This window comes from Staurois parvus, unplaced genomic scaffold, assembly GCF_062004578.1.
Source record: "Staurois parvus isolate SC_StPar_1 unplaced genomic scaffold, SC_StPar_1.0 ptg000025l, whole genome shotgun sequence".
In the NCBI taxonomy this organism is placed as follows: domain Eukaryota; kingdom Metazoa; phylum Chordata; class Amphibia; order Anura; family Ranidae; genus Staurois; species Staurois parvus.
In genome coordinates, this window is record NW_028317821.1 from 14,156,791 (window position 1) to 14,169,952 (window position 13,162).

The 13,162-nt window shown below is 43.0% G+C and overlaps 1 protein-coding gene across 3 annotated transcripts in view; it reads left to right on the plus strand.

Annotated features, from left to right (window-relative positions):
* Window positions 1-13,162, plus strand: part of NEDD1 (NEDD1 gamma-tubulin ring complex targeting factor) — a 101,089-nt gene that overhangs the window by 69,241 nt on the left and 18,686 nt on the right. For all 3 annotated transcript variants that reach the window (XM_089651943.1, XM_089651924.1, XM_089651934.1), the window contains 2 exons: window positions 3,474-3,621; window positions 7,024-7,180. In XM_089651943.1, the coding sequence (XP_089508069.1) occupies window positions 3,474-3,621; window positions 7,024-7,180 (305 nt within the window). The remainder of the gene's footprint in view (window positions 1-3,473; window positions 3,622-7,023; window positions 7,181-13,162) is intronic.

The window sequence follows — 13,162 nt, forward strand, 5'->3', positions numbered from 1 at the left end:
CGACTGTGTGGGTGGTAACGGACCACCACATAAGAAGCAGGATTAAGGGTCAAAGGTGGTCAATGGGATTCAGTCCATTGAATCTTGCGGTGAGGGAGCAGGAGAGGAAAAGCATCCCCGCTTGTGTGCGTGTAGGTTAGGAATTCATGACGGCTGGGATTTCTGCAGTGAGCATGACGCCGAACGCCTTCTGGAGGTCTCAATCTGTGCAGCTGGAGGTTTCGTAGCGCGTCCTGAAGCTCATCAGTAGTCTTGCATACGTGGTCACGGGCTTGATGGCGGAAGCGTACCGCAAAGGGAAAGCACCATTTATATGGTGCACTATGCTGTTGAAGCACTAGCAAGTGCGTTTTAATGGCTCTGCATTTGGTAATGGTAGTGGGGCAAAGGTCCTGAAACAGCTGGTAATGATGACCTTGAAACAGGAGGGACTCCGAATTGCGGGCGGCTTGTAGTAGTTGCTCCTTTGTTCGGAAAAAATAAAGTTTAACTATGATGTCTCGCGGCGGGCCGTCTGTGCGCTTTAGAGCTAGTGCCCTGTGAACCCTATCCATCTCGAGGTGTTCTATTGGGATAGCGGGGGCGAGCTCTTGGAATAGCGCAGTAGCTGTAGAGTGGACATCAGTAATTGACTCGGGGAGGCCACGAATATGCACGTTGGAGCGTCTGGCCCAGTTCTCAAAGTCCTCTAAGCTCGCCTGAAGTATAGCGTTTTCGTCACGCAGCAAGTCTAGCTCATCCCCTTGCATTTGGAGAGATGCATCAAGGTCGTCCACCCTCTGTTCTAGGTCCGCAGTGCGTTGCCCCAGCTCACGGATTTCCCTGGACAGCTGGTTAGTTATGCGGTCTGAGGTCTGCTTCAGGGCCTTATGTAGCATTTTTTCAAAGCGAGCTAGAATGTCAGGGGTAGTAAGGTCAGGCGACAAGGCATGTTTGGGGGTCGCAGTGTCATCATCTGACTCTCCCTCTGAAGAGCTTGGGCGGCTCGGCTGCTCCGTTTGCAGGGCTGCAGGGTTAGATAGGGCTGGCTGGCTTTTGTGGTGCTCCGATGCGGCGGCCATCTTGGAGGAGGCATGAGCAAGGGCCTCCTTTATGGGCTTATGCGGCGGCGCCGCTTGATGCTTATGCGCCCCCCTGACCATATTAACAGGTGGCCGGGGGGTTGCGCTGCCGATCGGTGCCGCTCGTGGAGCGGTGCGGGGCCGGATCATGTGGCGGTGAGGCTGTCTTCCCTGCGGCGTGGAGGAGCCTCAGGGAGACATGTCCTGCGCCGTCAGCCGCGCATGCGCACTCCTTTTATGAACATGTTTGAGCTCTGGTTTACAAATAATGCGTGCTGAATTTGCTCTGTTCTCTCTTCCTCCCCCTCTCTCCCCCCTCCCCTTCCTCCCCCTCTCTCCCCCCTCCCCTTCCTCCCCCTCTCCCCCTCCCCCCCCTCCCCCCCTCCCCCTCTCCCCCCTCCCCCCCCTCTCCCCCCCCCTCTCCCCCCCCCCAATTCCCCCTCCCCCCCCCTAATTCCTCCCCCCTCACCCCCCTCTCTCTTCCCTCCTTCTCTCTTCCCTCCTTCTCTCTTCCCTCCCTCTCTCTTCCCTCCCTCTCTCTTCCCTCCCTCTCTCTTCCCTCCCTCTCTCTTCCCTCCCTCTCTCTTCCCTCCCTCTCTTTTCCCTCCCTCTCTTTTCCCTCCCCCTCTTTTCCCTCCCCCCCTCAGTGTCACAGCGCAAGGCCAAAACTAGCCAAGCCATAAGCTAATGCAGGCACGTGCAGGGTTGTATGAAATAAAACTATATACAGTCATGGCCGAAATTGTTGGCACCCTTGATATTTTTCCTGAAAATCAAGTATTTCACACAAAAAAGGTATTGCATTAACACATGTTTTGCTATACACATGTTTATTCCCTTTGTATGTATTGGAACAAATATAAAACAGAGGCAGAAAAGCAAATATGACATAATGTCACACAAAACCCCAAAAATGGGCTGGACAAAAGTATTGGCACCCTTAACTTAATATTTGGTTGCACACCCTTTGGAAAACATAACTGAAATCAGTCGCTTCCTATAACCATCAATAAGCTTCTGACACCTCTCACCCGGAATTTTGGACCACTCTTCCTTTGCAAACAGCTCCAGGTCTCTCTTATTGGAAGGACACCTTTTCCCAACAGCAATTTTAAGATCTCTCCACAGGTGTTCAATGGGATTTAGATCTGGGCTCATTGCTGGCCACTTCAGAACTCTCCAGCGCTTCTTTGCCATCCATTTCTGAGTGCTTTTTGACGTATGTTTGGGGTCATTGTCCTGCTGGAAGACCCAGGATCTTGGACGCAAACCCAGCTTTCTGACACTGGGCCCTACAGTGCGACCCAAAATCCTTTGGTAATCCTCAGATTTCATGATGCCTTGCACACAGTCAAGGCACCCAGTGCCAGAGGCAGCAAAACAACCCCAAAACATCATTGAACCTCCACCATATTTTACCGTAGGTACTGTGTTTTGTTCTTTGTAGGCCTCATTCCGTTTTCGGTAAACAGTAGAATGATGTGCTTTACCGAAAAGCTCTATCTTGGTCTCATCTGTCCACAAGACGTTTTCCCAGAAGGCTTTTGGCTTACTCAAGTACATTTTGGCAAACTGTAGTCTTGCTTTTTTATGTCTCTGTGTCAGCAGTGGGGTCCTCCTGGGTCTCCTGCCATAGCGTTTCATTTCATTTAAATGTCGACGGATAGTTCGCGCTGACACTGATGCTCCCTGAGCCTGCAGGACAGCTTGAATGTCTTTGGAACATGTTTGGGGCTGCTTATCCACCATCCGGACTATTCTGCGTTGCAATCTTTCATCAATTTTCCTCATCCGTCCACGACCAGGGAGATTAGCTACAGTGCCATGGGTTGCAAACTTCTTGATAATGTTGCGCACTGTGGACAAAGGCAAATCTAGTTCTCTGGAGATGGACTTGTAACCTTGAGATTGTTGATATTTTGCCACAATTTTGGTTCTCAGGTCCTCAGACAGTTCTCGTCTCCTCTTTCTGTTGTCCATGCTTAGTGTGGCACAGACAGACACACAATGCAAAGGTTAAGTGAACGTCTCTCCTTTTTATCTGCTTTCAGGTGTGATTTCTATATTGCCCACACCTGTTACTTGCCCCAGGTGAGTTTACAGGAGCATCACATGCTTGTAACATTCTTATTTATCCGCAGTTGTGAAAGGGTGCCAATACTTTTGTCCAGCCCATTTTTGGAGGTTTGTGTGACATTATGTCGAATTTGCTTTCTTTCCTCCCTTTTTTTGTTTTGTCCCAATACACACAAAGGGAATAAACATGTGTATAGCAAAACATGTGTTAATGCAATACGTTTCGTGAGAAATACATGATTTCCTGGAGAAATATCAAGGGTGCCAACAATTTCGGCCATGACTGTAAGTAGCTTACTTGACAGTCACCTTTTTTTTTGTTTTTTCTTTTTAAAGCCTGCAAAATTCTCAAACACCGATCATATTAATTTAAATACATCACCTGTGCCTGTATCACGGACTCCAGAAACAATTGAAAGAACAGGAAATCCTATTCAACCCCAATTAAAACAAGATGTTCCCGCTTATCTTACAAATGTGGCAAGTATGTAAGACTCATCAATTTTCATATAGTATGAAAAGTATTTTATGTAGATGTAATTTTTTTTTTTTTTAAATGGAATCTGTAACTTCTAACAATTATTTTGTCTTAGATATACAGTATATGTAAAAGACAGGTAAATTTATATATATATTTAGATCTATCTTGTATATCAAAAGTTGCTAAGTTCCGATGCAGATTAAAGCTGCCTAACGTGTCTAATCTACAAATCTCTACATTTAGTAACAAAAAAAAATAACATTCCATATTAATAGTGGATTAAAATCCCTATAAATAAGGAATACAAGTGGGTATATTTCCTTCTAGTAGTTTTGAAAAATGTTGGCTTATAAAATCAGTCAGTATGTATTCACTGAGGAGGTGTAATTTTCTGTTTCACGCCGATTGTCTGTCTTAAAAAGTCCTTAAAGGATAAAGTCTTGAGAGGCTAATGAAGGCTGCCATTACTGTACTTTTCTTTGAGAATGAAACTCAGCTGTCATTCTGATACTTTGACTTCATTGATGAGTTGCTGTTATGAAATAAGTAAAGAGATAATTGGTTCTGACACTCATTTACAGCGCATTTGTTCAGGACTGTGACTGGAGAATTCTGAAGTCAGACACTGCCAGACATTTAGTATTTTAAAAGGAAGCCTGCAGTGACAGCCCCCCTACTTCTCTCTTTACAGAGACACTCACAGTTAAGGATTCTACTGGCCATCGTGTATAGGCTTTTTCAGATAAGTCAATCTTTAGGGTATGTACACACTGGCCATTGTTCCAACAGCTCTGTGTTTTTTTTTTTTTTGTTTTTTTTTATGAAGTGATACTAAAGGTTTAATTTTTTTTTTTTTTATAAAATAAAACCTGTCTATACCTACCTGCTGTGTTCAGTGGTTTTGCACAGAGCAGCCTGGATCCTCCTCCTCTGGTCCCCTGCAGGCTCTCCTGGCTCCTCCTTTCAGTTGGGTGCCCCCATAGTAAGCAGCTTGCTATCGGGGCACCCACTGCTCTGTGTGTCCACACACAGAGCCACGTCTTGGCCCCCACCCCTCTCATTGGCTCACTGGCTGTGATTGATAGCATAAGGAGCCAATGGCTCCGCTTGCTGTCCCAGCCAATGAGGAGGCAGAGACCCGGGACAGCCGAGGCTGTCGTTCACATCGCTGGATCTTGACGGGGCTCAGTTAAGTATTGAGGGTGCTGGGGGAGTTGCTCCACATAGGTTTTTTTACATTCATGCATAGAATGCATAAAGGTAAAAAACCTTGAGCCTTTACAACCGTTTTAAATGTTAAATAAGATACAGTTCCATATACTGCTCTTTTTTTCACAGTAGATATTGTCTCTAAAGTGATTTACAACAAGCTCATTGAAATACAATACAAATATATACCAGTGTAATCCATGTGCATAAACCCTGGGGGTTTGTAAGAAATGCAAGTGGCCATCATTGTATGTAGTTTGTGGGGTTTTTTTCGTTTTTGTTTTTTTTTGCTTGCCTTCTTTGATCAAATTGTGTCAAATAATATTTATCAAGAGGTGGTTGTGTGTATGTTGTTGTTTGTTTTTTTTTTTAATAATTTTATGTTGGCAGTATCTTTCCCTGATTCCCTAAAGTAAAATCCTGCTAGTTCTTTGAGGGGACTGGGAAGCTGTGCTTGTGTTAATTAACACTGTCTGTACTGTGAAGGCAGATCTTCTTTATTATTCAGTTTTAACTAGAATTGAACATGGCCTGTCATTACAAAGGGTTAAAGTGTTACTAAACCAGGGGTGGGCAAACTTTTTGATTTGAGGGCCGCAATGGGTTCATATATTGGACCCGGGGGCCGGACCAAGAGTAGATGAATGATGTGTATGTGTCATCCATAGTAAGTATAGCAATATTCCCCCATAGTAAGCATAGTAATTCATCCCCCATATAGTAATTCATCCCCCATATAGTAATTCATCCCCCATATAGTAATTCATCCCCCATATAGTAATTCATCCCCCCTATAGTAATTCATCCCCCCTATAGTAATTCATCCCCCCTATAGTAATTCATCCCCCATATAGTAATTCATCCCCCATATAGTAATTCATCCCCATATAGTAATTCATCCCCCATATAGTAATTCATCCCCCATATAGTAATTCATCCCCCATAGTAATTCATCCCCCCTATAGTAATTCATCCCCCATATTAAGTCCCCCCTGTGTCAATTCACTTACCTTTGCTCCGCGCGTTCCTCTCGCCGTGTTCCCGCGCCGTTCCGGTGTAGCATGAAAATCTGTCTCCTATGAGGATCTGTCCCCCTCGACGTATCTGCGCATGTGCCAGTTTCAGGCATTAGCAGCCGATCGGCGATCTCCGGCACATGCGCAGATACGTCGAGGGGGACAGATCCTCATAGGAGACAGATTTTCATGCTACACCGGTCTTCAGGGCGGACTGTGAGAGGAGCCTAGCTCCCCTCGCGTTCGTCACGCTGCCCCGCCTACACACATCCTGACAGCCATCCTGACAGTATCACGCTCCGCGGGCCGGATTAAAAGGTCCGCCGGGCCGTAGTTTGCCCATTGCTGTACTAAACCCATGACCCTGCATTCATTATTTCTGGTCTCCCACAGTACACACAAAATGGAAATGCAATTTTAATAAATATAAACTGCTAAATAACTTTTCTCATCAGCAGTATATAGCAGTCTTGTGACTTAGATCAGTGTCCAGCCGGGCACTGGTTAAAGCTTATAGGAGGAGTTTTCATTCTCCCGATTGTCCTATGAGGCTGCATAACCTCTGACCCTCTGTCTGGACAGTGCTGTTTTGGCTCTGTGCTAATCGCATACACTCTCCCAAGAACAAAAAAAACTCTAGCAATACACACCAAACTGAGCATGTGCAGCTTGCTCCAAGGCTCTGTTCTATCAGGAGATGGATTGTGGACAGTAGAAGGGGAGGATCAGAGAAGACCGGATCAAACAACCTTTCTACACAGTGCAGAGGATTAACCCCTTAGGTTCCACAGTGAATATAACAAGCATGCTTTACTGCATATACAGACTGATTTTACTGTTGAGGGTTTAATAGCACTTTAAAGGTTTTGAAGCTAAGCTTCTTGTGTTAACGAGGACACACTCATTCTAACATTGTTCAAAAATTCTTGCAGTCAGCCATGACACCTCCTCCTGAGAAACATCTAAAAGGGAAGAAATATGTTTAAAAAAAAAAAAAAAAAAAAGTTGAAGGTATGCTGTATGAATGGGATTACATAAACCCATGTCCAAACTTGAGTTTATACCAGTCAGTATTATTGTTAAGATATGTGAATTGTTGAACTTTTAAAGACAAACTTTATAGTAGATTCAAGTAAATTTTGCTTTGGTATTTAATATCCTATGCTTTTTAATTTTCCAGGCCCAAAGTTATCTACGTCAATTAGCTCAGACATTGCTTCCTCCTTGTCAGAAAAAATAGCTGATTCTTTGGCTAATGAGAAAAGTGGAGCCCCCTTAACATCTGTTCAAATTAATTTCATAAGAAACATGATAGAGGAAACGCTTGATGACTTCCGGTAATTTGTTTTATTTTTGTGTTTATCTTTATTCTTTTCAGTACATTAAAGAATGCTGTCAATTACAATCTTCCTTATGCAGGAACAAGGCATTACCACTAGGAAGCTGTTTAGCTGGTTAACTGTTGATTTTGGTATCCAGAGTTGGGGTGTGCTTTTGTAACAAGATTATTCTTTAGGCAGGGTAGTCCAATAAGATGACATTACTGTATGTATACTTCACTTTTTTGTTATGGATAGGTTTGATTCTGCCACCTTCAGGTGCTGGACACTAGGTGCAATTTATAACTAAAAACACGACCAAAGGGAAGCCCTCTGATAGTGGCCACACCCCCTATCTGCAATACAGGATTCAGGTTTTTCTTCTAGCTTCTTTTAGGAATAGGACCAGGAGAGGTGTGTTTTTTTTTTTTCCTCTCCCATTATTTTATGGTTAGCACTTCTGCCTGGCAGCACTAGGGTCATTTGGTTCGAATCCCAGCCACGGCACCACCTGCTTGGAGTTTGCATGTTCTTCCTGTGCCTGCGTGGGTTTCCTCCGGGTACTCCGGTTTCCTCCCACCTCCAAAGACATGCTGGTAGGTTAATTGGATCCTGTCTAAATTGTCCCTAGTATGTGTATGTATGAATGTGAGTTAGGGACCTTAGATTGTACACCCCTTGAGGGTTAGTGACTCATGTGAATGTACAATATATATGTGTAAAGCGCTGCATAAATTTACAGCGCTATAGAAGTACCTGAAATAAATTGAAGTTTTCTCAACAAATACAGTAATATGTAAGGAACAGAGACAGTATTGGTTCTTTGTTGTACAGATGATTAGCTAGAGGTTAACAATTCCATCATTCACCAGTTTAATATTTTATACTTTTTTATATAAAAGGTCGAGTGATACTGGAACCAGATTCAATCAATTGTAAGACAATTAAGAACAATGGGGAATAAGGGGAGGGGTAGGAGAAATTACATCTACAGGAACAACTGTCTGAGATAGGTTAAACAACAACATCATATCGGTCAGGATAATAATGTACAGGTGAAACTTGAAAAAATAGAATATCGTGCAAAAGTTCATTTATTTCAGTAATGCAACTTAAAAGGTGAAACTAATATATGAGATAGACTCATTACATGCAAAGCAAGATAGTTCAAGCCGTGATCTGTCATAATTGTGATGATTTATGGCTTACAGCTCATGAAAACCCCAAATCCACAATCTCAGAAAATTTATAATATTACATGCAATCAATAAAACAAGGATTGTACATAGAACAATATCGGACCTCGGAAAAGTATAAGCATGCATATGTACTCAGTACTTGGTTTGGGCCCCTTTTGCAGCAATTACTGCCTCAATGCAGCGTGGCATGGAAGCTATCAGCCTGTGGCACTGCTGAGGTGTTATGGAAGACCAGGATGCTTCAATAGCGACCTTCAGCTCTTCTGCATTGTTCGGTCTCATGTCTCCTCTTTCTCTTGGCAATGCTCCATAGATTCTCTATGGGGTTCAGGTCAGGCGAGTTTGCTGGCCAATCAAGCACAGTAATCCCACGGTCATTGAACCAAGTTTTGGTGCTTTTGGCAGTGTGGGCAGGTGCCAAGTCCTGCTGGAAAATGAAGTCCGCATCCCCATAAAGCTCATCTGCGGAAGGAAGCATGAAGTGCTCCAAAATCTCCTGGTAGACAGCTGCGTTGACCCTGGACTTAATGAAGCACAGTGGACCAACACCAGCAGATGACATGGCTCCCCAAATCAACACAGACTGTGGAAGCTTCACACTGGACTTCAAGCATCTTGCAGTGTGTGTCTCTCCATTCTTCCTCCATACTCTGGGTCCTTGGTTTCCAAATGAGATGCAAACGTTGCTCTCATCAGAAAAGATGACTTTGGACCACTGAGCAAGCGACCAGGTCTGTTTTTCTTTAGCCTAGGTAAGACGCTTCCGATGATGTTTGTTGTTCAGGAGTGGCTTGACAAAAGGAATATGACATTTTAAGCCCATGTCCAGGATCCGTCTGTGTGTGGTGGTTTTTGATGCACTGACTCCAGCCTCAGTCCACGCCTTGTGAAAATCCCCAACACTTTTGAATGGCCTTTTCCTGACAATCCTTTCCAGGCTGCGGTCATCCCTGCTGCTTGTGCACCTTTTTCTTCCACACTTTTCCCTTCCACATAACTTTCTATTAATGTGCTTTGATACAGCACTTTGGGAACATCCAACTTCTTTTGCAATTACTTTTTGAGGCTTTCCCTCCTTATGAAGGGTGTCGATGGTTTTCTGCATGTCAGGTCAGCAGTCACAACCATGATTGTGATTCCTACTGAACCAGACTGAGAGACCATTTAATCTCCCTGGCGGTATGATTATTTCAGATTTTTGGTACTGGAAGCGGTACCATTTTTTTGCGCGGAAATATGTAGGCCTGTAATTTTTAGGAATAACTCACTGAATTCTGTCCGAACAAGAGTCTAGTAAACATCCCGGGTATGATAAAATTTGAAACACAAAATCATAAATTATAATTTTAATAAATAATCATAAAAATCATATAATAATTTTAATTCAATAATATAATCAAACCAAAAACACTGATATTTGAAATCTAGCGCCAAGTTCGCACATCACTGAGCAAAGTCGCAAAATCTTTTTCAGTATCTGATGACGAATTTCCCCACGAATGATTATCACTCAATTGTGCAAGTGGTTCTAATTTACTATCGCTGTTCTCTAGCTGGTCTAAAACCGCTTTTGACCTAAAGGGATGCTTTTTGGATGCCATGGATGTTTCTCAGTTTCCAGGCAGAAAGAACAGTAAAAATGTAGGCAGGGCACAGGACAAAGCACTAGGGAAAAATGTATGTGAAATGGTTTGATACAGTAATGTTATACAATGTGATTTTAGTGAATGTCACTTTTTGTCATTTTTGAATTTCCCGCCATTCCGTCCCCTGTAAGCGTCGGGACGTAGGAACCCAGAAGACAGATTCCGGCATCTGCCGGATTACATTGCCGGGGACACTGCAGGAGGGACATCGCGGGTGCACAGGACAAGGTAAGTGATCGAGGGATCGTGGAGCAGCGCCGCATACTATTCCCGAGTGTAGCTCGGGGTTACCGCTTGTGGTACTGAAACTTTACCCCGAGCTATACACGGGAATACCGCCAGGGAGGTTAAAGGCTCAGGAACCCTTTGCATGGCTTAATTAGCTGATTACAGTGGGACACTTTGAGCCTAGAATATTGCACCTTTTCACAATATTCTAATTTTCTGAGATTGTGGATTTGGGGTTTTCATGAGCTGTAAGCCATAATCATCACAATTATGACGAATCACGGCTTGAACTATCTTGCTTTGCATGTAATGAGTCTATCTCATATATTAGTTTCACCTTTTAAGTTGCATTACTGAAATAAATGAACTTTTGCACAATATTCTAATTTTTTCGAGTATACTCTGGTGAGAGTAAGTCATCAAAATTTATTTATTTTATTTCAGGTACTTGTATAGCGCCGTCAATTTACGCAGCGCTTTACACATATATGTTGTACATTCGCATCAGTCCCTAACCCTCAAGGGGTGTACAATCTAAGGTCCCTAACTTACATTCATACATACACATATTAGGGCCAATTTAGACAGGATCCAATTAACCTACCAGCATGTTTTTGGAGTGTGGGAGGAAACCGGAGTACCCGGAGGAAACCCACAAAGGCACAGGGAGAACATGCAAACTCCAGGCAGGTGTTGCTGTGGCTGGAATTCAAACCAACGACCCTAGTACTGCCAGGCAGAAGTGCTAACCATTTAGCCACTGTGCTGCCCCAAATCAAAATTTAACTTTACAATTGAGATCAAGTCACCATTGAGACCATGAGGAAGCAAATTTTGGGTATGATAAGTTGGCAATGGCAAATCTCTTTTCCATGTCGCATTGGTAATTTTATATCATTCATTTACTATAGTTTTTGAGGGGAGTGTAAGCAATTTCCATAGCTTGGTGGTATTATTTTTGGCGGCTAATAGAATATGGATAACAATACAGCGGTATTTAGAAGGAATGTTGTCCAAGCCAATATGGAATAATGCTAGGGCAGGGTCTGGATGCACTGTGGAGCCTATTACTTCGGAAATTAGTTTAAAAATACTATTCCAAAATGATAGTAGGGATTTGCAAAACCATAATAAGTGTAGTAGGGAGCCTAATTCTCTGCATTGATGCCAACACTGTGGGGAATAGGTAGGATAGATTTTCGAAAGCTGGATGGGGGTTGAGTACCATTGATGGAGGATATTTAGGTAGGATTCCAAATGTGTGGCACATTGGGAGGATTTGTATGTGAGAGTAGAGGTTTTACTCCAAGTTTGATCTGAGGATTGGGAGAGAATCCGTTCCCAGTTGTGTAAGGATGATGTCCTCATGGGAAGTTTTTAAGTTGGTGAGAAAAGAGTAGAACATGGAGATCCCCTTTCCTGGGTATTTAGAGTTATGTAAGTATTGGAATACTGGGGTTGGGAGTGTAGAGGTAGATGAAATCTTTTCAGAGCGGATACAGTGGGTAATCTTTAGGTAGTTAAAGTATTCTGCTGTGGGAAATAAAAATTTTTTTGTAGCACCTGAAAGGGTACTATGTCATCTGCTGGATAGAGGTCTAGAACTAGGTTAATATTGCATTTTACCCAAGTGTTTAGGTTGAGATAAGGCATGAATGAGTGTAGAGAATTAATGGGTATTTGTATTGAGATAGCTTCAGTGAATTTGTAGGAGAGGAATGTGATCCAGGCAGCTTAGGGAGGCTTTATTGCAGGGATGGTTAATAAAGGTTCGTGTATGGTCTGCCGAGCGTAAGGAGATTTTATGGATAAAGGGGAAGGAATAATGTTTCTATAAGGGATCACATTTTTTCTTTAGTCGGATGCCACCAAAAATATATTTGGTCGAGGAGTGTAGCGAAGTAATATGAGTGTGTATGGGGGAGACCAGCTCCTCCTTTATGGAATGGACGAATTAATAAATTCATGACACATCTAGGGCGTTTTGATTCCCATTGAAATTAGGAGAATTGTTTCTGAATATTGTCGAAGAAAGCTTTGGGTGCTGATATAGGGAGGGTTCCAAATATATATAATAGTTTGGGTAGGATAATCATTTTTAGGGCTGCAATACGTCCTAATTTTGAAAGGCCAAACGTTCGACGTGAGTGGAGTTCTTTCGGTAGGGATTGAAGGAGTGGTTTATAGTTGGTATCAAAAATCTTTGAGGTGGAAGGTGTCAGATGAATTCCTAAGTAGGGTATGGAGTGATTGGACCATATAAAGGGAAATTGTTTTGAGAGGTGTAGTTGAGTTTTCTGAGGTGTTTGTAGGTTTAGTATTAAAGTATTGTTTTTGTTTCATTTGTAATGGGAAACTTCAGAATACTGGTTAAGTATAGACCTGATTTGAGGTAGAGATTGGGAGGGTTTGGTGACCATTAAATATCGTCAGCAAATAGGCTAATTTTGTGTTCGGAAACCTTGGCATGAGATGCCTGTGAATAAAGAGTCCTCTTTCAGTTTGATCGCAAGAGGTTCAATGAGTAATGCAAAAACAATAGGGGATAAAGGGCATCCCTGTCTAGTGCCGTTGGTGATGTTGAAAGGCTGAGATAATATGCTATCATTAAGAACCCTGGCCGATGTATAGGAATATAAAGACACGATAGCATTTTGTATCCACCCCATATTTTTGTACCATTTTTGTTTTTAAATTTCTGTTCTGATCGATGATGGAGTTTGCTTCCAGTCAGTGGATTGAGGATTGTCATTGTCTTCAGTTGTTGGTTTTTTGTTTTTTTTCTTTCAAATGGCGTATGGCATAGCGGACGGACTACAAAGCCCAGGCTGGGCATCGTTGATTTAGGTAATCCTGTCAGCATCACAAACTAGTGCATGTTGTCCTTACTACGGGGGGGGGGGGGGGGGACCAGCAGCAATAAATCT